The following is a 25,111-nucleotide window of genomic DNA, read 5'->3' as shown; positions in this document are numbered from 1 at the left end:
GAAATTACTGAAGCTACCAAACCTGTTATAGTTAACAACATAGCCTGATAACTTAAGGTAATTAAATGTTCTAATACAGCTAATTTATTTTGGAGGAAAATTTATCGAAAGATTATAATTCAAGATGATGTAATGCTGAAATTACGCTATTACATAGGTATTATAATACCACTAAATTACCACATCATATGTCATTTTGTACCTTCCCTTGCTATGGTTATATCAATTCTGCTTTACTGACCACGTTCTGCTTCTTACCATCAACACGTGAGTGCTAGAAAACTGAACTAACAAGTTTAGAAGATAACAGGACAGCTCATCTAAAAGGTAAAGTCTCGAAATCATGAAATCAGCAGGAGAAAAACATCAAAAACATAGATGAGCACCTGCTATGTGTTAACCTGGTAAGTGAAAAAAGTGTGGCAGATGCTATGTCATGCAAAAAGAGGGCTGGCATTTTATAACATTGTTACAAAGCAGGGAAATTGCACTTTTACATACAGCTGAAACTTATTAATGACTCTTTTGTTTAGACTCCTCATAACCATTATCTCATGGGGTGTAATGATACAAAGTAAAAACTACAGTTTATAAACCTCTCAATCACTTTAGCACAATATTCTAAAATAACCAGGGAAAGGATCATTTGTCTTACACAATGCCATTCTGTATTCAGAAAGGTTTTTGCAATAAGGTTTTGCACATTGAGTTTTGAAGACTTGTATTGTAAATGCTATAATATACTTTTTTAATTATCACCAGGTGCATGAACTTAAATTGCAAAATGCAGCTACTGTCTCTGTCATGTCTGTCTGCCTACACTAAACAATTCAGACTGAGTTGTGAATAGCACTTTTTCTCTGTCAGTGAAGAGGAAGAGCCAAGAATTATTGTGACACTTAAGTAATTTGCAGACATAGTGCAGTACAGTAATCCCTCCTCCATCGCGGGGGTTACGTTCCAGAGCCACCCGCGAAATAAGAAAATCCGCGAAGTAGAAACCATATGTTTATATGGTTATTTTTATATTGTCATGCTTGGGTCACAGATTTGCGCAGAAACACAGGAGGTTGTAGAGAGACAGGAGCTTTATTCAAACACTGCAAACAAACATTTGTCTCTTTTTCAAAAGTTTAAACTGTGCTCCATGACAAGACAGAGATGACAGTTCCGTCTCACAATTAAAAGAATGCAAACATATCTTCCTCTTCAAAGGAGTGTGCTTCAGGAGCAGAAACTGTCATAAAGACAGAGAATGCAAACAAATCAATAGGGCTGTTTGGCTTTTAAGTATGCGAAGCACCGCGGCACAAAGCTGTTGAAGGCGGCAGCTCACACCCCCTCCGTCAGGAGCAGGGAGAGAGAGAGAGACAGAGAAAAACAAACATGCAAAAATCAATACGTGCCCTTCGAGCTTTTAAGTATGCGAAGCACCGTGCAGCATGTCGCTTCACTAAGCAGCTGCACAGAAGGTAGCAACGTGAAGATAATCTTTCAGCATTTTTAGACGAGCGTCCGTATCGTCTAGGTGTGCGAACAGCCCCCCTGCTCACACCACCTACGTCAGGATCAGAGAAAGCGCAAGAGAGAGAAAGAGAAAAGTAAGTTGGGTTGCTTCTCAGCCATCTGCCAATAGCGTCCCTTGAATGAAATCAACTGGGCAAACCAACTGAGGAAGCATGTACCAGAAATGAAAAGACCCATTGTCCTCAGAAATCCGCGAACCAGCAAAAAATCCGCGATATATATTTAAATATGCTTACATATAAAATCCGCGATAGAGTGAAGCCACGAAAGGCGAAGCGCGATATAGCTAGGGATCACTGTATCTCCAAAAAATTTAGAACAGCTATTCCTATAATTAACTCATATCCTCCAATGAATTAAAGCTTTTTGACATCTGGAACTTTGAGCTTTGATTTGAACCTTAACTTTCAGAACAAAAAACAATCATTAAAGATATTTTGCTATTTAACTGCTATAGCACTATACTTTTCATTGAATAGTAGCATATTTATGGTGCAGGTTGCAAAGATTGCATTATAGTAATACTTCTAATAGCACTGTACACACTAAACACTGTACATATGTATACAATATTTAGATCCTTGTAGATACTGATTTCTTTCCATATTATATTTCATATTAAGAGGTAAAAAAAAAAAAAACACATTTTCCCAGTATTATAAGAAATGCATGTGTTCTGGGAATTAAAACGGGTTACTGCCAGAACATACACTTTGAAAATTTTTCCAAAATAATCACAGCAAGTGACCTAACTCGGCCACAGAGGATGCACAAACCAGTGTGTTTCTTCATGCTAGTTTTAAGCCTAGATAAATGGGGAGGGATATTCTGAAGGAACGGTATGAGGGAACAGTATGTGAAGAGTGTTTTGGAGGTGAAAAAAGTGTCAGACAGAATGATGATTATGAAGCTGGAAACTGAAGGTGTGATGATGAATGTTGTTAGTGCATATGCCCCACAAGTTGGGTGTGCAATGGATGAGAAAGAAGATTTCTGGAGTGAGTTGGATAAAGTGATGGACAGTGTAACACAAGGGACAGAGAGTGGTGATTGGAGTGGATTTCAATGGACATGTTGGTGAATGGAACATAAGGGGTGAGGAGGTAATGGGTAAGTATGGTGTCAAGGAGAAGAATGAAGGAGGTCAAATGATAGTGGATTTTGCGAAGAAAGATGGACATGGCTGTGGTGAATATATATTTTAAGAAGAGGGATGAACTTCAGGTGATGTACAAGAGTGGAGGACGACACACATAAATAGATTATATCCTATGCAGGAGTGTCAATCTGAAGGAGAATGAAGACTGCAAAGTGGTAGCAGGGGAAAGTGTAGTAAGGCAGCATAGAATGGTGGTCTGTAGGATGACATTGGAGATCAAGATGAGGAGGAGAGTGATGGCAGTGCCAAGGATCAAATGGTGGAAGTTGAAAAAAAGGAAGACTGCAAGGTTGAGTTCAGGGAGAAGGTGAGACAGGCAGTGGGTGGCAGAGAACAGTTACCAAATAGCTGGATAACTACAGCAGAATTAGTAAGGGTGAGAGTAAGAAGGGTGCTTAGTGTGACATCTGGACAGAGGAAGGAGGAAAAGGAAACCTGGTGGTGGAATGGGGAAGTAGAGGAGAGTATACAGAGGAAGTGGTTGGTGAAGAAGAAGTGGGATAGTCAGAGATGAAGAAATTAGACAAGAGTACAAGAAGATGATGTGTTGAATAAGAGGTAGGACACTAAGGAGGGAGGAATGGACCTTTACCGATTGGCCAGACAGAGGGACCGAGCTGAGAAATATGTGCTGCAGGTTAGGTTGATAAAGGATAAAGATGGAAACATACTTACAAGTGAGGACAGTGTGTTGAGCAGTTGGAAAGGGTACTTTGAGAGGCTGATGAATGAAAAGAATAAGACAGAGAGAAGGATGGATGATGTGGCAATAGTGATTCAGGAAGTGCAACGGATTAGCAAGGAGGAAGTAAGGACAGATATGAAGAGGATGAAGAATGGAAAGGCCATTGGTCTAGACGACAAAACTGTGGAAGCATGAGGGTGTTTAAGAGAAATGGCAGAGGAGTTTTTAACCAGAATGTTTAATGGAATCTTGGAAAGTGAGAGGACGCCTGAGGAGTGGAGAAGAACTGTAATGGTACAGAATGTTAAGAATAAGGGGGATGTGCAGAGCTGTAGTAACTACAGGGAGATAAAATTGATGATTCACAGCATGAAGTTATGGGAAAGAGTAGTGGAAGCTAGGTTAAGAAGGGAGGTGATGATTAGTGAGCAGCAGTATGGTTTCATGCCAGGAAAGAGCACCACAGATGTGATGTTTGCTCTGGGGATATTGATGGAGATGTATAGAGAAGGCCAGAAGGAGTTTCATTGAAACTTTGTGCACCTGGAGAAAGCAAATGACAGGGTGCCTTGAGAGGAGTTGTGGTATCATATGAGGAAGTCAGGAGTGGCAGAGAGATATGTAAGAGTTGTACAGGATATGTACAAGGGAAGCGTGACAGTGGTGAGATCTACAGTAACTGTGGTATAAGGCGCTATATAGTGCCCCAATGAACCCACCAGGCAGACGTCCCAGACACGTGTAAAAGCACAAAAAGATTTCAATTATAATATTCTTCAATAACAGTGCACAAAGCACTGCACTCTACAATTCTCCAATATTAAGCACAATAACAATAAACACAATCCTCCAACTCCCAGCAGCTCCGTCACACTCCCACCCAACTCCAGCTCAATCTGCTGGGGTTTCCCATAATCCTTTTATTGTCCATGACCCAGAGGTTTTCCATCTCTGGGTCAAACGCCTTCGTCAGGTGTCGCCTTCTTGGTGAGCTCCCCCTGGCGGCACCCACGGTACCCAACAGGGCTGAAGAACTAGACTCCATGTCCCATGCTGCCCTGCGGGAATCCGGGGAACCATTTCCGTCCAGGGGAGCTGCCATCTAGCGTCCCGGGGGATGTGTTGCCCTAAAAAGGCTCTTTCTCTTGGTTGAGGGACGTCCCGGCCAGACTGAAACGCCAGCCGTCCATCACATAACGTAAAAATGTAACTGTGAGTAGAAACGTTGCCAATCCCATGTGACAGAAATCAATCACTCATAACCATACATACACTGTATACTGCAATTCATACACTATATAGTGACACAAACACATACACTTTACACTGAAATGCATGTCTGATACTGCGATTTGTCTTGTATTCTACTGTACACTTAAGGTGTTAATTTTAGAGCATTATCACTTTTCGCTTCCTCTAACATCAAGCATTAGAATTGCTCAAAGTCTTGTATTTATTAATGAACTTTTGATGAAGTGAGTGTAACATATTTGTGATATGCCTGAAAGTACTTTGTCAGCTTTTGGCAATAAAGCAACAGCTGAAAAAACAAGTAGGTTGTGAATTTGTACGTACTGTTTTATCATTATGCAGAGCAATATCTAGGCAAACTGACGTGTGAGCTAGAATATAACTCATACCTTCGCATTTTTGTGTTTTGTTGTCCAGCCATATAATATAAAAGAAAACTGTATACCCATCATTCTTTTACACAGAGATTTGTTAATTTAATAAACAAATAATTTTATCAATTCCATTCTCAAACCTTCTTAAGCCAATTCATGGTTGTGACACTAACAGGAAGAAGGAGGGTGTTTGAGGGGCAGGACCCTATTGCAGTCATCAGTATAAGGCACAAGGCAAAAACCAACTTATAAATTCCTAAAATTCATAGCTGATGGAGCCAGCTTATACAGGTGCTGGTCATAAAATTAGAATATCATGACAAAGGTGATTTATTTCAGTAATTCCATTCAAAAAGTGAAACTTGTATATTAGATTCATTCATTACACACAGACTGATGTATTTCAAATGTTTATTTCTTTTCATGTTGATGATTATAACTGACAACTAATGAAAGTCCCAAATTCAGTATCTCGGAAAATTAGAATATCAATTAAGACCAAAGCAAAAAAAAGATTTTTAGAAATGTTGGCCAACTGAAAGGTATGAACATGAAAAGTATGAGCATGTACAGCACTCAATATTTAGTTGGGGCTCCTTTGGCCTGGATTACTGCAGCAGTGCGGTGTGGCATGGAGTCGATCAGTCTGTGGCACTTCTCAGGTGTTATGAGAGCCCATGTTGCTCTGATAGTGGCCTTCAGCTCTTCTGAATTGTTGGGTCTGGCATATTGCATCTTCCTCTTCACAATACCCCATAGATTTTCTATGGGGTTAAGGTCAGGCGAGTTTGCTGGCCAATCAAGAACATGGATACCATGGTCCTTAAACCAGGTACTGGTAGCTTTGGCACTGTGTGCAGGTGCCAGGTCCTGTTGGAAAATGAAATCTGCATCTCCATAAAGTTCATCAGCTGCAGGAAGCATGAAGTGCTCTAAAACTTCCTGGTGGACGGCTGCATTGACCTTGGACCTCAGAAAACACAATGGACCAACACCAGCAGATGACATGGCACCCCAAACCATCACTGACTGTGGAAACTTTACACTGGACCTCACGCAACGTGGATTCTGTGCCTCTCCTCTCTTCCTCCAGACTCTGGGACCTTGATTTCCAAAGGAAATGCAAAATTTACTTTCATCAGAGAACATAACTTTGGACCACTCAGCAGCAGTCCAAAGGCAAGATGCTTCTGATGCTGTCTCTTGTTCAAGAGTGGCTTGACACAAGGAATGCGACAGCTGAAACCCATGTCTTGCATACGTCTGTGCGTGGTGGTTCTTGAAGCACTGACTCCAGCTGCAGTCCACTCTTTGTGAATCTCCCCCACATTTTTGAATGGGTTTTGTTTCACAATCCTCTCCAGGGTGCGGTTATCCCTATTGCTTGTACACTTTTTTCTACCACATCTTGTCCTTCCCTTCGCCTCTCTATTAATGTGCTTGGACACAGAGCTCTGTGAACAGCCAGCCTCTTTAGCAATGACCTTTTGTGTCTTGCCCTCCTTGTGCAAGGTGTCAATGGTCAGCAGTCTTCCCCATGATTGTGTAGCCTACAGAACTAGACTGACAGACCATTTAAAGGCTTTTGCAGGTGTTTTGAGTTAATTAGCTGATTAGAGTGTGGCACCAGGTGTCTTCAATATTGAACCTTTTCACAATATTCTATTTTTCCGAGATACTGAATTTGGGACTTTCATTAGTTGTCAGTTATAATCATCAACATTAAAAGAAATAAACATTTGAAATACATCAGTCTATGTGTAATGAATGAATCTAATATAAAAAGTTTCACTTTTTGAATGGAATTACTGAAATAAATCAACTTTGTCATGATATTCTAATTTTATGACCAGCACCTGTAAATTCATAAAAATCATGGCTAATGATTTTTTTAATTCTCTGCTTACATTCAAAATAATTATTTAATTACTAAGTCACTGTGATTCATGTGAAGTGCATTGTTTTCAGCTTAGAGGGTAAGGTTTTCACATAATCTGTGTTTCAGTAATCAGAATAATAAGTTACATTATACAGTAAAGTGTAACTGTTTCATTATTGTATGTGTGGATTTTTAATGTACAGTATGAGTTTCAATATATATTGTATGTATTTTAGTACAGAATGTATACATTTTAGTGTAGCCTTACATACTGTTAAGAATCATGTATGTTCCAAATATCATCTCACTGCAGAAAGTCGTGTGTTGATATTCAGCTGGTACATAGAATAATGGCTTAAACTATCTACCTGTGCAAAATGAGGTTCACATGTTGGAATGCTGCTTAACAGGTAAATTCTCCAGAAAAAGGATGGGTCCATGGAAAAGTTAACTTAGTTCAAAAGTAATGAGTCAACAGAAACTCACTTTTAGTACCAGATAATGTTAATAATTAGTTTTCTCCAATTCAGCACTCTTATTACTGTATTGGGTGGAAAAAACAGTTGATGGTAGTTCAGATTAACTCATGCATCCAAGTATATAGCATATTTGAATCTGTGGGTGTCATGACTGTATTAGCATTTTCAGTTCTGTCACTTTCACAGGTCCAATCTCTAACTAATAGATGTCTTACTGAAGGGTACAGCAAGGACATAATTTTTCTTAAGAGCACTATTCTGTGTCCATGACACAAACACCAAGTGGATCTGTGTGAAAAAAGGGTAAAAGATGAGAGGTACTCCTTAGATCCTTAACCTTTACACTGTAATATCTCGATATCATAAGGAAGTATTATTCATTATTTTCTAGATGGTAGGGACTGCACTTGTTATTCTACTTCACACTGCTAATGTAGAAGGACTTTAAGGCAGAAAATACTTAGCATCACTTCCAGGCTGTCCAACCCACAAAAGACTGACCACCTGCAATATGGTAAAAAATACAGGCAGAAGTTTCGAGATGTTTGATTATAGGAATGTGCTAGAGATATTTGGGAAGAAAAAGTCATAGCTAAAATATAGATAAAAAATAAGCAGAAAGACAGGCTCAGGACAAAGCAGCATTTGCCAGAAACTTACTAAAATACCTGTCCAAACCAAAAAGCTTAAAGTTTCATGTCAATTACTTTTTGAACAACATAAGCTCACAAATTAACTATAGTATACTTTTCATTTTTGTTTTTTTTTTCAATTGTTTTTGTTTCCTCAATTTTGAAATATCTGTGGTTCTAAAAAGCATAGAATTTATAGCAAAGGTTTTGAGTCCCTCCAAAAGACATTTTCATAAAACTTTTTTTTTATTTGTACCTGTCATGATTTAACTAAAAAGAACACTTGTTGATGCTAAAACAGAACAATAAAGTCGATTCAATTGGCATTGTCTTGGTGGTTCACTAGATAAACGAGACATTGTGTCAGAAGTAAACTAATAACCCTTCAAAAAGCCTATGAAAGAGAAAAAGATGAGCTTAAATAATTTTAAAACAGTTGTGAGATGCAATGTAGGTTTTAAAGCCACCAACTGAGTTGAAGTTTGATGGAAACTTGGCGGAAAACTGGAGGAGATTTTGGCAGCACTTTGAGTTGTACATCACTGCGACTGGTAGTGGTGGAAAAGGCACACAAGTAAAATCATCAATCTTTATCCATGTTGTGGGCATAGAAGCCTTAGAAGTGTACAATATATTTACGTTTGAAAGAGAGGAACACAGGAAAAATTTAGAAGATATTATTTTAAAAAAAAATTGCAGAATATTGTAACCTCAAGAAAAATATAACATATGAAAGATGCATTTTTTTAATGTGCACTCAAGGAAGTGAAAACATAATGCAATAGTGAACCAAGTGGAGAAAGCTGGCCAGATCTTGTGAATTTGGAGATCTTGAGGAGTTGCTAATTTGTGGTAAGATTATTTGTGGAGTTTCAGCCGAATTGCTGAGAAAGAATGCTAATAGAAGGCAAGCTGATGCTCGAAAAAGCAATAAATATATGTAGAGTAACAGAAATTACAAGGAACCAGTTGAAACAAATGTCAGAAGATGAAAAGTCAGATGCAGTGAAGCATGTCAATAGTGCAAGAAAAAAAATGGAAAAAGTAACAAAGCTCAAAAAATAACAAATTTAGAGAAAACATTTCAATGTAAGAAACATGGCTTGCAGCACTTAACATGTAGTTGTCCAGCTTATGGAAAGCAGTGCAGAAACTGTGGTAAATAAAATAGTTTTAAAGAGATGTGCAGATTTTGAAAAGTGCACAAAATTGAAGAGGATATGGAAGCTGGACTTTTTATTGGTACAGTAGATTAGAAAGACAATGTTAGAATAGCATATAATCATCTGGAATCTAAGCTTGATGCAGGTGCAAAAGTAATTCCTTTAACTTTTTATAACAAGATAGGTAAAGGTAAACCGCTGGAAAAAAACAAAAGTGAAACTTTTCATGTATACTGGTGAAAGCTTAGCTACAATGGATAAATTCATACTGACGGTAAATTACAAAAGTAAATCCCAAAAACTTCAATTTTTTGTGGTGAATAAAAGAGTATCACCTGTACTGTGTATAAAAAGCTTGTGAAAGTTTGAGGCTTATCAAGAGAATAATGCCAGGAGCACAAGATGATATTATGAATAAATATAAAGATTGTGGGATATGGCCAGCCTTTTATCCCGCCAATACCCCCAGGCCGCCAGGTGGAGCCCTGCCTGCAACATAGAGGTGCCCCGAGTTCCAGCAGGGCATTATGGACGATGGAGTTTTCATCCACAGACCTGCTGGATACCACAGGGGTCCCTAGAGGACGCTGCAGGGAGGCCTAAAGACTCTTACGTGCCCTATAACCCGGAAGTACATCTTAGTCACAGTGACAAGGGAAATGACATACTTCCGGGATGAAGAAGAGGACTTTTGATCTGACTCGGAAGGAATAGGAAGTCACATGGACTGAGGGATTGGAAACACTTCCGGGTCAGGGACTATAAAAGACTGTAGGAGATACCAGACGATGAGCTGAGCTGGGTGGAAGGGTGGCAACGTATCTGGGAGAGTGGAGGATTGATTATTGATTGTGTTATTGTATTGTTTATGAGTATTGTGGAGTGGAGGGTGCTTTGTGCACGTTATAGTCTAAATAAATATTATATCTGGACTTTTATCTGGTGTCTGGTGTGGAGTCTGAGGGTTCAAGGGAGCGACAGCGCCCCCTATCTGTCACAAGATGTATTTGAAGGAATTTTTCCTAGAAGGGAAATACTTCATTACAATTGATGAAACAGTGACGCCTAAAGTAACCCATCTAAAAAGATCCAGTAATGCTGAGGGACAGATTAAAAAAAAAAAAGAGCTTGACAGAATGGAAAAAAGTTAAAAAAACAAAGAAAATTCAAGAGTCATCTGAGTGGGTTAATCCAACAGTAATTGTAGAAAAAAGCGATGGATACTTGAAAATCAGACTTGATGCTTGACCCATTATCAGCTTCCCACAGTGGAAGAAATAACAATAAAACTCTCCAATACATTAACAGCGCTGAAGACACTGTTGACTGGTGCCCCATTGCTGACATACTATGATGTCAGCCAGTCTTTCAAGTTTTCTGTTTATACTTAAAAAAAAAAACAATTGGAAGCTGTACTTTTACAGGATGATGCACCAGTAGCTTATGTATCAGAAGCAATGATGGAAACACAACAATGATATGCGTAAATTGGAAAAAAAATGGTGGTAACTGTTTTTGGTCTAGAGCACTTTCACCAATTTGTGTATGGGAAAAAAATGTTGGTCTTAACTGATCATAAACCATTAGAAGCAATATTTAAAATGCCTGTAAATACTGCAACACCAAAAATACAATGTTTGCTTATGCACCTGCTGAAATACCAAGTGAAAGTAAGATATAAACCTGGAAAAGAAATGTACATTGCAGATACCTTGTCAAAAGCATTCCTGCCAATTAGTAAAGCAAAATACACCATTGAGCCTGAACATGGTGAAACTAAAGCACAGGTACATGTATTGACCAGTAGCATCTAACAAACTTAATAAGATTAAAGAAGCAACACTAAGAGACAAAGCATTGAACAAATTACAGCAAATTATATAGAAAGGACGGCAAACAAAATGAAGTGTAGTCCCAATTGAAAAATAGCAGTATTGGAACTTCCATGAAGAGATCCACATACTGTAAGTGAGAAAATTCTCTTTGAAGGAAAGAAAATAATTATGCCAGCAGTTCTTAAAGATAAAATGCATACATGAGAGTCATCTGGGCATAGAAACCTGTCATAGAAGGGCACGCAAGGTCATGTATTGCCCAAAAATGGGGAATGACACAGAGAAGTTAGTGAGTGCATGTGCAACTTCAAAAAATATACTAAAGCACAGCAAAAAGTGCCTATCTAGCCACATGGGATCCCAGACAGACCATGATAAAATATAGGAATTTATTTGCTTAATTTTAACAATAATGACTATTATGGTGGGTAAGAGCCCTGGCTGGAACACCCTGATAATGGAAGGATTGGGGGAGAGAGTATTTTCAAGACCATTTCTCCCCTGGACCGACATGAACATAGAAGCTCAACCCTGTTGGGGCCCATGGCCACCACCACGGGGCGCATGGACATTTGCAGGGCCCTATTTGGCAGAACTTCCGTCACACCCGAAAGTGCTACCAGAAGAAGCTCGTTGGTCACCTGGAGTTCTTCACAGAAAGAAAAAGAATGTAATCATGCCATTGTTGAAGATGTTGCAGAAGAGCCAAGATCACACATTTTGGAAATACAGTAGAACCTCTGGTCATGAACGCTTTCCGAACATGTACAAATCGGGTTACGATCAAAAAGTTTGCCAAAATTTTGCATCTGTTCACAACCACACGCTCTGGTGACGAACAAAAACACTGGCGGCCAGTTTTCCTATGCGCCAATGACTTGCCATTCTCCGTTTCCCATTTTCTTTTGTTTGCGTATACAGGGCCTAACAAAGCAGCTGATGTTGCGAAAGGAGTTAAAATGTTAACCAAACAGAGGCCTCAAGTGTTGGAAGAGGTGGAAAAACTGTTGCTACTGTGGTTGAACGAGAAGCAACTTGCAGGATATAGCGTAAGCGAGGCGATCATATGCAAGAAAGCCAGGAAGATTCATGGCGATTTGCTGAAAAAAAATCCTAATTCAAGTGGCGAAGGTGAGGAATTTAATGCCAGTAGAGGATGGTTTGAAAAGTTTCGCAAGAGAAGTGGCATTTAATTTTTTTCCCTGTGCTTAAAACTCATAAAAAAAGTGTTTACAGCAAGTGGTTTGTAAGGGTGTAGCACGAACTCTTACAATGTTAGTTTTCTCTATCGTTCAAGGTTTTCTCAGTGTTATTCAATGTTTTTACATTTAGTTTACCATTACACTGTGCATTCTATGGTATAATTAACTATTTTTGTGCTTAAAAAATATATATTTACATACAGTTCGTATGGTCCGAAATGGATTCATTGTATTTACATACAATCTTATGGGGAAGTTATGTTAGGGTAGCAACCAAATCAGGTCGTGTACAGAGTTTTAAAACGAATTACGATCATGACCAGAGGTACCACTGTACCAGATGGTTAACAGTAATTGAGCAATTTGTCTTGCCAATCCATTGATGTTTGTCAGCTGGATAGCTGTTGATATTCCGGTGCACTCAGTAGTAATGTTGGTAGCACAATCATCGGTAAATTAAAGCTAGTGGTGGGGTTTTCACGTGCCACTGGGGCATCACCAACATTTTCAGTGCCAACATCAGATTCTGGAACATTCTGCAGTACTTTTAATTTCCTTTCACTAATAAAACCTAAATGGGTTGACTGTCAAGACATTGTTCAAGTTTCCCTCCAGAAAGACCTAAATCAACAGTACTAGTGATGGGAGATTCATAAGCAATATGTTCTTTATCAACAACTCTTTTCAGTTATTGTCACTGAATCTATTCGTATGAAGCAACAGGAGTGCTAAGCAGCTTCAGTAAGTTAATACACTGTACGAAATGTTTTCTTAACAAGTAAAAATTTATTTAAGGTAATATATCTAATATTTTGCCTCAAAGATTAAATATCTCATGTTGTGATGTCTGCCCTCAGAGTTGCCCACGTCCTGCTTACAAAGGAATCGAAGCATTACGCACATCTGAATCTGTTCCACGGAGAGTCGCAGTCAGGGCATCTGATGGAACGGTCGTTCTTACGGATGACACTGCAGTTATTCAAAGCTGATCCTCCAGCTAGGGCGTTGGATATCTCTGGGTCCACAGTCCTTGAGGCTGATCCTCCAATTAGCTGTGAACCACCCAATCTCACTGAGATTGCACAGGTAGTGAACCAGCTGTGGTGGGGAAAGGCTGCAGGGATCTGTGGTATCTGGGGTGAACTTCTCCAGGCTGGTGGTAAGGCGGTCCTCCTGGCATTGCAAGCAATCTTTGCTTCCATTTGGGAGACTGGCATCATCCCAACTGACTGGAAAACGGAACTTGTCGTCCCTATCTGGAAAGGGAAGGGTGATCGCCTGGATTGCAGCAACTACAGGGGGATAACACTGCTCTCGGTGCCAGGTAAGGTCCTTGCTAGAGTCGTCCTCAATAGGATCCGTGATCACTTGCTCACCTACCAGCGATCAGAGCATTCTGGTTTTACGCCTAAGAAGTCTACCATCGACCGCATCCTGGCACTGAGAGTTCTCATGGAGCGCAAACACGAATATCAGCAGAGTTTCTTTGCAGCCTTTGTCGATTTTCGCAAAGTAAGTGATTTTGCTGTGTAAGTTTATAAACAATGATATTCTAATCAAGGAAGATGTGTATTAAAATGCATGTATGCAGTACAAGATAATGTATTGAAGAGGGTTTGCATAACAGGATGAAAGTTTGAATGAAAAATTATGCTCTGCTCTGTCACATGCATAGTTTAATAATAATAATAATAAAAAAAAAAAAAAAACTGTGCCTCACCTGAAAAAATGATTATTACCCCAGAGGATTCGATCCCCGTGATGAAGGAATACTGGTCCATTCACTATTGATCCATTTACACATGTTCTGAATGGGAAAATAAATAATTTCAATACATAAGTCATCACATTCACTTATACAAAAAGACAAAATAAATATATTAAATACAGCTAGAAGTTATTTAAATTATATTCCAGAATTTATGTCACTTTCTCTCAAAATGTTTTGCTCACTGCTGTTTCAATTTAATCTTATATAGAATTGCTATATATATTTAACAACTTGAAGTAAAGAGCTAAGAGAAACCTTCTCCTCTTTCAAAGATTTAACATGCATCACTGGAAGTTTTCTTTCATCTGTCTACTCCCAAATGTGGCTGCACAACAATCTACTTTGAGAAAAGAAAAATTCTGCCAGGAAATTGCTGTAATTTCAAATTATTTTCCAGAGAATGATGCGTACAAATGTATTCACATGTACATGGAAAAATGGGGATTCAATTCTTATACAACATAGTTATAAAGTGTAAGTAAATATAAAAATTTTTGCTCCACATTTTTAAAGCAACTTCAACTGGCTTGTCAATTGAGTACCTATAAGAAGTGAATGGTCCTGCTTCTAGTACTGAAGCTTTCATTTACTTTCTGTTCAAAGCTACAGACACCCAATACCTTCACCTATCAACTGGAAACAATTTCAATGACAAGCCTCTAAGAAAGCAGAGTATGTGAGTTTAATGAACATCAAGATCCTTGGCTGTCTTTCATAAACCACATTTGTCATTTGATTCTGTTTCAACCAGTGTCCAGATCAATAGCATGTGTGAAAGGCAATGACTGAAAATGCACCTGTCATTGAATTAAAAAAAATGTGTGTGTTGCATACACTTTCAACGGCATATTTCCCACATTTGAACAATGTATCTGTTCAAAACAACTGAAATAAAAGACAATATTCAAGAATTGCCAAGAAACCAGATTGTTTTACCAAAATGATGATCCTCTACAACATTAAATTAACCTGAAAATCACTTTTATCACTTTAAATGTTGAGATTTCTTTATTATTTCTTGCTGTAATGCTGTCCTCTTACTAATATTAAATATACATGTTTCTGGTAGAGCAAATAATTGTAATATGCAAATTTGCAAAAACAGGATTATAAACTGATAAAATACATATGCACAAAACAGAACAATTAAAAAAATTAATACACAATGTACTGTGCAAAAAATCACTTTAAATAATACACCAAAATATCTGACTGAAACAGTCATTTTATGTCTTGTATCTAAACAGAACTGACAGTATTTTATAGTTCAAAATGTCTTTATCTGCAAATAGTGAAGCAACACAATAAGATATTTGAATGTCTTGAAAGAAAAACTATCATAGTAATAGACCACTTTCCAGTTAAAAAACTGAGACCTTTGTAGATATATGGGCATTAAGTAAATATAACAATTAGGTAGAAATTATCAATAACTTAATAATTTGTAGGTTGAACCAAAGATATAAACTAAAACAGAAACAGCTGTGCAGAGGGAATAAAACTGAGCAAAGGATGATCATTCTCAAAAGGTAAGGCTGCAGCATATCAGGCAGTTAAGAAGCAAATATTACACAATGGTAACTATAAGCATAGCGTTAACACATAAGATGGTTATCCTGCATCAACTTCTCAAGCAAAAATGTTGTATCAGACAGGTGTTTAAAAACAAACTAAAAGACAAGAATGAGAGCAAGAAACACAGTGGTTAGAAACAAAAACTGAGTGCAGCAGATAAGAAATACACCAAGCTTCCTTTTTTATTTTATTAATGCAGGAAAAATCAAAAGTAACATTACAAAAACATTACAATTTACTGGCCTGACACAGTCAACTACTGATTTTCAGTAGGCTTCCTGTTCTGCAGTATATTAAACAACACAACAAAAATCACCAAAACAAATAATATTGCTTAGGAGTATTCTTGTATTACAAAAACATACCCAATCACTATATATATATATATATATATATATATATATATATATATATATATATATATATATATATATATATATATATAAGTAACATGACAGTTATAATTGTATACTAACCCTCACGTATTCTGTTTTTCTTCTCGGTACTCAAATGTGGCACTTGGTGCCATGGCCCACCTGCCAAGTTGTTTTGCCTGCCATAAGTTAAAGTCATCCCAGATGGAGGATCGCAGGAATCGTGGGAAAGAGGGGTCCTTTCATCAGATTGGCTGGCCCAGCACTGTTTCAGCCGTGGAATGGCCAAATGGGGGGAGGCAGCTTGAAGGATGAGGTCTCCAGGACTCTACACAAATCCAAATCTTATTATGGGATATATCATCTACTGTTAAATTCTGCTCTGTACTTCTAAAATTTATATTTTTTATTTCTTACTATATTGAGAAATTGTTCTGTTCTGTGTACTGCATTGTATTGTATTGACCCCCTTCTTTTCACACCCACTGCACGCCCAACCAACCTGGAAAGGGGTCTGTCTTTGAACTGCCTTTCCCAAGGTTTCTTCCATTTTTTCCCTACAAGGTTTTTTTGGGAGTTTTTCCTTGTCTTCTTAGAGAGTCAAGGCTGGGGGGCTGTCAAGAGGCAGGGCCTGTTAAAGCCCATTGCGGCACTTCCTGTGTGATTTTGGGCTATACAAAAATAAACTGCATTGTATTGTATTATTTTCATCAATCAACAAAATGCAGTGAATGAACAAAAGAGAAATCTACATCAAATCAATATTTGGTGTGACCACCCTTTGCCTTCAAAACAGCATCAATTCTTCTAGGTACACTTACACACAGTTTTTGAAGGAACTCGGCTGGTAGGTTGTTCCAAACATTTTGGACAACTAACAGATCTTCTGTGGATGTAAGCTTCCTCACATCCTACTGTCTCTTCATGTAATCCCAGACACACTCGATGATGTTGAGATCAGGGCTCTGTGGGGGCCATACCATCACTTCAACGACTTCTTTTTCTTCTTTATGCTGAAGATAGTTCTTAATGACTTTGGCTGTATGTTTGGGGTCGTTGTCCTGCTGCAGAATAAATTTGGGGCCAATCATATGCCTCCCTGATGGTATTGCATGATGGATTAAGTATTTGCCTGTATTTCTTAGCATTGAGAACACCATTAATCCTGACCAAATCTCCAACTCCATTTGCAGAAATGCAGCCCCAAACATTCAAGGAACCTCCACCATGCTTCACTGTTGCCTGCAGACACTCATTATTGTACTGCTCTCCAGCCCTTTGACAAACAAACTGCCTTCTGCTACAGCCAAATATTTCAAATTTTGACTCATCAGTCCGGAGCACCTGCTGCCATTTTTCTGCACCCTGGTTCCTATGTTTTCGTGCATACTTGAGTCGATTGGCCTTGTTTCCACGTCGGAGGTATGGCTTTTTGGCTCCAACTCTTCCATGAAGACCACTTCTGGCCAGACTTCTCTGGACAGTAGATGGCTGTACCTGGGTCCCACTGGTTTCTGCCAGTTCTGAGCTGATGGCACTGCTGGACAACTTCCGATTTCAAAGGGTAATAAGCTTGATGTGTCTTTCATCTGCTGCATTAAATTTCCTTGGCTGACCACTGTGTCTATGATCCTCAACGTTGCCCGTTTCTTTGTGCTTCTTCAAAAGAGCTTGAACAGCACATCTTGAAACCCCAGTCTGCTTTGAAATCTTTGTCTGGGAAAGACATTGCTGATGCAGTATAACTACCTTGTGTCTTGTTGCTGTGCTCAATCTTGCCATGACATGAAACTGTCTTCCACAACCTCACCTTGGTAGCAGAGTTTGGCTGTTCCTCACCCAGTTTTAAGCCTCCTTCACAGCTGTTTCTGTTTCAGTTAATGACTGTGTTTCAACCTACGTGTGACACTGATGATCATTAGCACCTGTTTGGTATAATTGGTTGATCATACACCTGACTATAATCCTACAAAATCCCTGACTTTGTGCAAGTGTACCTATAAGAATAGATGCTGGTTTGAAGTCAAAAGGTAGTAACACCAAATACTGATTTGAGTTAGATTTTTCTTTTGTTCGCTCACCTTGCATTTTGTAAATTGATAACAATAAACAATCATTATTTATATTTCTGAAAGCATTCTTTGTTTACAGCATTTTTTCACACCTGCCTAAAACTTTTGCACAGTACTGTATATATATTATACATATATATACATTCCAGAACATTCTATTTCTCTCTCTGCATGAATGCCTTTGTAGGTTTTGAACTGTGTTTTGGGTCATTGTCTTGTTGGAATATCCAACCCTTGCATAACTTCAACTTTGTGACTGATGCTTGAACATTATCCTTAAGAATTTGTTGATATTAGGTTGAATTCATCCGACCCTCGACTTTAACAAGGGCCCCAGTCCCTGAACTAGCCACACAGCCCCACAGCATGATGGAACCTCCATCAAATTTGACAGTAGGTAGCAGGTGTTTTTCTTGGAATGCGGTGTTCTTCTTCCACCATCCAAAGCGCTTTTTGTTATGACCAAATAACTAAATTTTTGTCTCATCAGTCCAAAGCACTTTGTTCCAAAATGAATCTGGCTTGTCTAAATGAGCATTTGCATACAACAGTGCAGAAAGGGCTACTTTCTCATCACCCTGCCACACAGATGTCCATCCATCCATTTTCCAACCCGCTGAATCCGAACACAGGATCACGGGGGTCTGCTGGAGCCAATCCCAGCCAACACAGGGCACAAGGCAGGAACCAATCCCGGGCAGGGTGCCAACCCACCGCAGGACACACACACAAACACATCCACACACCAAGCACACACTAGGGCCAATTTAGAATCGCCAATCCACCTAACCTGCATGTCTTTGGACTGTGGGAGAAAATTGGAGCGCCCGGAGGAAACCCACACAGACATGGGAAGAACATGCAAACTCCACACAGGGAGGACCTGGGAAGCGAACCCAGGTCCCCAGGTCTCCCAACTGCGAGGCAGCAGCACTACCCACTGTGCCACCGTGCCACCCCATACAGATGTTCTTTGTGCAAATTGTGCTGAATTTTAGAACGATGTACAGATACACCATCTGCAGCAGGATGTTCTTGCAGGCTTTTGGAGGTGATCTGTGGGTTTTCTGTAACCATTCTCACAATTCTGTGGAAATATGCCGCTCCTGGATTTTTCTTGGCCTGCCAGACCTGGGTTTAACAGCAACTGCGCCTGTGGCCTTCCATTTCCTCATTACATTCCTTACAGTTGAAACCGACAGTTTAAACCTCTGAGATAGCTTTCTGTAGCCTTCCCCTAAACCAGGATACTGAACAATCTTTGTTTTCAGATCTTTTGAGAGTTGCTTTGAGGATCCCATGCTACCACTCTTCAGAGGAGAGTCAAAGGGAAGCACAACTTGCAATTGACCACCTTAAATAATTTTTCTCATGATTGGACACCCCTGTGTCTATGAAGTTCAAGGCTTAACAAGCTAATCCAACCAATTGGGTGTTCCAAGTAATCAGTATTGAGCAGTAACATGCATTCAAATCAGTAAAATTACAAGGGGAACCACATTTTTGCCAGTTTTTCATATTTGATTGAATTTCATACAACTAAATACTGCTTCACTAAAAATCTTTGTTCAGAAAACACCCCAGTACTCAGATGTTCCTAGGAAATTAAAGACATACCACTGTTGTCTTTCTTTGTTGAAAGTAGAGTAAATTATTATGCAGGCTAAGAGGGGTTCCCAAAGTTTTTCATAGGACTGTATATATCTCTCTATTATAAAAGGAAATCCTGGAAAGCAAAGCAAAAGCAAGTCTACAATACGTGATCCTCTCGAAAGACAATTTTAAAGACCCACGAGACCAAAGATACTTGCCACGGTGCAAGACACGCCCTACTTACAAGATAAGACCACGGGCAGAAAAAAAAAAATCAGTAGTGTAAAGGCAGTCACGCAGCACACACAGCTCCATGGCTCTCAGTGCATATAAAGTGTATAAGGTCAATACGGCAGAAATTAAATGAATAGGGTAGAAATGAAACATCAACGACTAAACGAAGACGAAAGAAAAGCGCGGAGAAAAGAGACCCAAATGCGGTGAAAAGAAAAAATGCTAATAAGAAAAACAGTAATCTAGGTGCAAATTTAGAAAGTAAGGAAAGTGATAATCAGCCCAGAACAAGTGGAACTGAAAACAAAGCATGTCCAATAGGGCTCAGAATTAAAAGATTAGAACTTCATAAACAGAAGCAGCGTTATACGTCATACAAGAAAGCGAATTAACCACGCCCGGGCCGGAAATAAAGGACAATTATTGTTTTTTACAATGTCACGCGAGATAAGACAGTGAGCCATCATTTAAAACAAGTCCACAGACCTCTAACTAAGCAGTTGTTGGATTGCTTTTGGCAGACACGCATAATGTGCTGCCAGCTCTTAAAACAACGACATGCGACAAGCAGAACAGGCAGCTCGCCAGCAGGTTGAAGCCTTTTTTGTTTTAAGTGACTGATAGTCTTCCGTGCTGTACTCTGCCCCCCTCAATCGGACCTGATAGCAGGGTACTGATTGATGCGGTAAGGGGGAGGCGAGACCCGGGAGGGAGGGGTCGGAGAGGATGCTAGACAGTTACATTTGGGGTTACGAAGTCGGCGATTGTTCAAGTAAAACTTTTGTGACACTTTATTACATCAGTCACTACAGACTGATAGTCTTCCGTGCTGTACTCCGCCCCCCTCAATCGGACCTGATAGCGGGGTACTGATTGATGCGGTAAGGGGGAGGCGAGACCCGGGGGGGAGGAGTCGGAGAGGATGCTAGACAGTTACATTTGGGGTTACGAAGTCGGCGATTGTTCAAGTAAAACTTTTGTGACACTTTATTACATCAGTCACTACAGTATCAAAAAAAAAAAGAGATAGTAAAGATCTCATTAGCGCAAACAAAAGGTGATTAATCATCAGAGCCAGGTGTAATTGAAAAAGTAGCAGGACAAAACAAGGTCGTCCCACAACAGTTAAAGCAATGACAAGTTTAATTTCAAAGAATACACAATTCGGTCAGGTGTATATTTATGGTAACGGAGAAGCGATGCAAATTTTAACAGGCGACAAGTAAGGTGATGTATATATTCCGCGAATAACATTAGACACCAAAGGAGATTGTGATATGCCATTCGTATTAAAATGTTTACAGTTTACCGTGAGAATAGCTTTTGCTATGACAATTAACAAATCAAACGTCGGATTGTTTATTAGAGAAACAGAAACAATATTCACTCACGGGCGATTATATGTTGCGTTGTCACAATGTATCTCCAAAAACGGATTCAAAATTCAATGCGATCTTGAAGAAAAGGTAATTCCATTTTTAATAAACCTTTAACACTAGAATTACCAGAGCCTACGAAAAAACTCGTAAATCCGTCCCACCTTAAATCGCGTCTTAAATCCGTTTGCACCTCTCCGCCAGAGTCCTTTGTCATCTAAATGTACTGATAAACAAAAGCTACTAGCAGCCAGCTATTCCATCCCCCCACCAACTTAGAATGAACTTCTCTCCTAGCTCAAGCCTTGCCTTGATTTGATTACCTGGGATTGAAGTGGAGTTTTACAGTGGAAATAATTCTAGCGTTATTTGGAATACACGCATTTCATGTGTGTTCCATTTCTATAGTAGGCTGTGCAAACACATTTTTAAAACAGAAACGTTTTTCATATTCTAATAGTAAATGACAAAATGTAGGCATAAACTACAGTATATAACGTATGAAGCCTGAAGTCCATATATCAAAGAAACACTTTCACAAAAGATACAAATAAGAGAACACGTGCGCCTTCATTCAAAAAATGTTAAAAAAAAAGCCGCGTTAGCATGCCACATTGACATTCTTACTACAACCGCCACGGTGGCGTAATGGTATCAGCCCGACTGGGAATCAGAGGGTGGCGAGTTCGATCCCGCACGGCTCCACTTCGAGAAATGAGCTGCTCTTATTCTTACAATTTTAGAATAACAACATAAATTTGATTTCAGTCTGTAACAGCCGGTGTAACTTATGATACTGGTAAAGGTTAGCTTTTTTTTTTTTTTTTTTTTTAATTCACTTTTCATTCTCGCAGTCGCATTCAGAATCAATCCATACAACCCCATCTGACACAGCTGGTTTCACATAAATAAAAGTGCACTTTTATTCAAGACTATAACCGAAGAATAAAGAAAGCAAGTTACAGTTGGTGGTTGATACAACAGCTTGCGTGGTGCAATGTTAAGAACTGCTGATTTCCGATCCGTGCTATATAAAATCATCACATTCAAATATTAACAGTTCCCACACACCCAAGGTCCGCCATTCCTACATTTACGACATGTGTACTTGTTGCAGTGTACACACCTCTCTGTGCTATGGTTCCTATTACAGTGAATGAGCACCTGACACTGTACTTTCTTCCCTGGGGGAAGCTGAGGTCTTAGAACGGAAGTTTGTTGATGGCTGTATCACCTTTTCTTTTTCCATTGCCTTTTCCTGTAAGAAGCGACGATGAAGTTCCTCTGCAAGGTGAGCCATGAACACTCTTCTTTTCTCTGCGGACCCCGTGCATGCCTTATACAGTACGTGTGCGTTCATCGCTGCTAGGTCAAGGATGTTGTAGAACACAGCAACCGGCCCCCTGCGTGTTCCTGTTCGCACTGAACAAGCACGCGCCTTCTGGTCCATGATGTCAACGCCACGCTGGGTAAAAAAGAAAGACAAATATATGTGACATTTTGAAGAAATCATTTTATCACCAGAAGAGCACCAGAATACTTCGTCACACTAATATTTTTTTCATTAGCATACCTTCATGTGGTTGTAGTCTGTGATCGTGTTTGTTTTTTTTTTTATCTTGCCCAATCTCCACATCATGGTGCATTGTGCTGAGAATGCAGACAGACTTCATCTTTTTGGGCACATACACTGTCAGCATGGCACTGGGAGATCTAAACACCAGCGTGGAGAATTGTTCGTGTACTGAACTGACTTAAGCTGCAGGTGGAAGTTCCCGTCGCACTTTATTCATGGTGCCAAGCAGAGCTGTATTGCGGTGCAGCAGTCTATTAGCCAGCGAAAGTGACGTGAAGAAGTTGTCTGTTGTTACAGTTCTGCCTTTTTGGATTGCGGCAGATTTGGAGACAAAGTACATGTGCAATGCCACTCCTTATTTAGGAAAAGATCCCAGTCGTCCCACGGGAGAAAGACTTTCCGAGTCTGTGGTCATAAAGCTTATGGAGCCATTTCTGGACAAAGGCAGAACCATAACAACAGACAACTTCTTCACGTCACTTTCGCTGGCTAATAGACTGCTGCACCGCAATACAGCTCTGCTTGGCACCATGAATAAAGTGTGACGGGAACTTCCACCTGCAGCTAAAGTCAGTTCAGTACACGAACAATTCTCCACGCTGGTGTCTAGATCTCCCAGTGCCATGCTGACAGTGTATGTGCCCAAAAAAATGAAGTCTGTCTGCATTCTCAGCACAATGCACCATGATGTGGAGATTGGGCAAGATAAAAAAAAAAAAAACAAACACGATCACAGACTACAACCACATGAAGGTATGCTAATGAAAAAAATATTAGTGTGACGAAGTATTCTGGTGCTCTTCTGGTGATAAAATGATTTCTTCAAAATGTCACATATATTTGTCTTTCTTTTTTACCCAGCGTGGCGTTGACATCATGGACCAGAAGGCGCGTGCTTGTTCAGTGCGAACAGGAACACGCAGGGGGCCGGTTGCTGTGTTCTACAACATCCTTGACCTAGCAGCGATGGACGCACACGTACTGTATAAGGCATGCACGGGGTCCGCTGAGAAAAGAAGAGTGTTCATGGCTCACCTTGCAGAGGAACTTCGTCGTCGCTTCTTACAGGAAAAGGCAATGGAAAAAGAAAAGGTGATACAGCCATCAACAAACTTCCATTCTAAGACCTCAGCTTCCCCCAGGGAAGAAAGTACAGTGTCAGGTGCTCATTCACTGTAATAGGAACCATAGCACAGAGAGGTGTGTACACTGCAACAAGTACACATGTCGTAAATGTAGGAATGGCGGACCTTGGGTGTGTGGGAACTGTTAATATTTGAATGTGATGATTTTATATAGCACGGATCGGAAATCAGCAGTTCTTAACATTGCACCACGCAAGCTGTTGTATCAACCACCAACTGTAACTTGCTTTCTTTATTCTTCGGTTATAGTCTTGAATAAAAGTGCACTTTTATTTATGTGAAACCAGCTGTGTCAGATGGGGTTGTATGGATTGATTCTGAATGCGACTGCGAGAATGAAAAGTGAATTAAAAAAAAAAAAAAAAAAAAAAAAAAGCTAACCTTTACCAGTATCATAAGTTACACCGGCTGTTACAGACTGAAATCAAATTTATGTTTTTATGTTGTTATTCTAAAATTGTAAGAATAAGAGCAGCTCATTTCTCGAAGTGGAGCCATGCGGGATCGAACTCACCACCCTCTGATTCCCAGTCAGGGGCTGATACCATTACGCCACCGCGGCGGTTGTAGTAAGAATGTCAATGTGGCATGCTAACGCGGCTTTTTTTTTTAACATTTTTTGAATGAAGGCGCACGTGTTCTCTTATTTGTATCTTTTGTGAAAGTGTTTCTTTGATATATGGACTTCAGGCTTCATACGTTATATACTGTAGTTTATGCCTACATTTTGTCATTTACTATTAGAATATGAAAAACGTTTCTGTTTTAAAAATGTGTTTGCACAGCCTACTATAGAAATGGAACACACATGAAATGCGTGTATTCCAAATAACGCTAGAATTATTTCCACTCTAAAACTCCACTTCAATCCCAGGTAATCAAATCAAGGCAAGGCTTGAGCTAGGAGAGAAGTTCATTCTAAGTCGGTGGGGGGATGGAATAGCTGGCTGCTAGTAGCTTTTGTTTATCAGTACATTTAGATGACAAAGGACTCTGGCGGAGAGGTGCAAACGGATTTAAGACGCGATTTAAGGTGGGACGGATTTACGAGTTTTTTCGTAGGCTCTGGTAATTCTAGTGTTAAAGCAGTGTTTCTCAACCTTGGTCCTGGGGACCCCCTGCGGCTGCAGATTTTTGTTCCAATAAGATTCCTAATCAGTGACAACACCTGATAATACTGATCTCATTTAATTAGCTGGTATTATTTTT

At 39.5% G+C, this 25,111-nt stretch overlaps 1 protein-coding gene across 1 annotated transcript in view; it reads right to left on the bottom strand.

Annotated features, from left to right (window-relative positions):
* The window catches only part of LOC114649345 (kinesin-like protein KIF13B), a 664,407-nt gene that overhangs the window by 365,707 nt on the left and 273,589 nt on the right, over positions 1–25,111 (bottom strand). The window contains exon 15 of the mRNA XM_051924704.1: positions 13,907–13,993. Within this exon, the coding sequence (XP_051780664.1) occupies positions 13,907–13,993 (87 nt within the window). The remainder of the gene's footprint in view (positions 1–13,906; positions 13,994–25,111) is intronic.

Source organism: Erpetoichthys calabaricus, chromosome 3 (genome assembly GCF_900747795.2).
Source record: "Erpetoichthys calabaricus chromosome 3, fErpCal1.3, whole genome shotgun sequence".
NCBI lineage: Eukaryota > Metazoa > Chordata > Cladistia > Polypteriformes > Polypteridae > Erpetoichthys > Erpetoichthys calabaricus.
The sequence above is the reverse complement of the archived record's forward strand: the minus strand, read 5'-3'. Positions and strand labels throughout refer to the sequence as shown.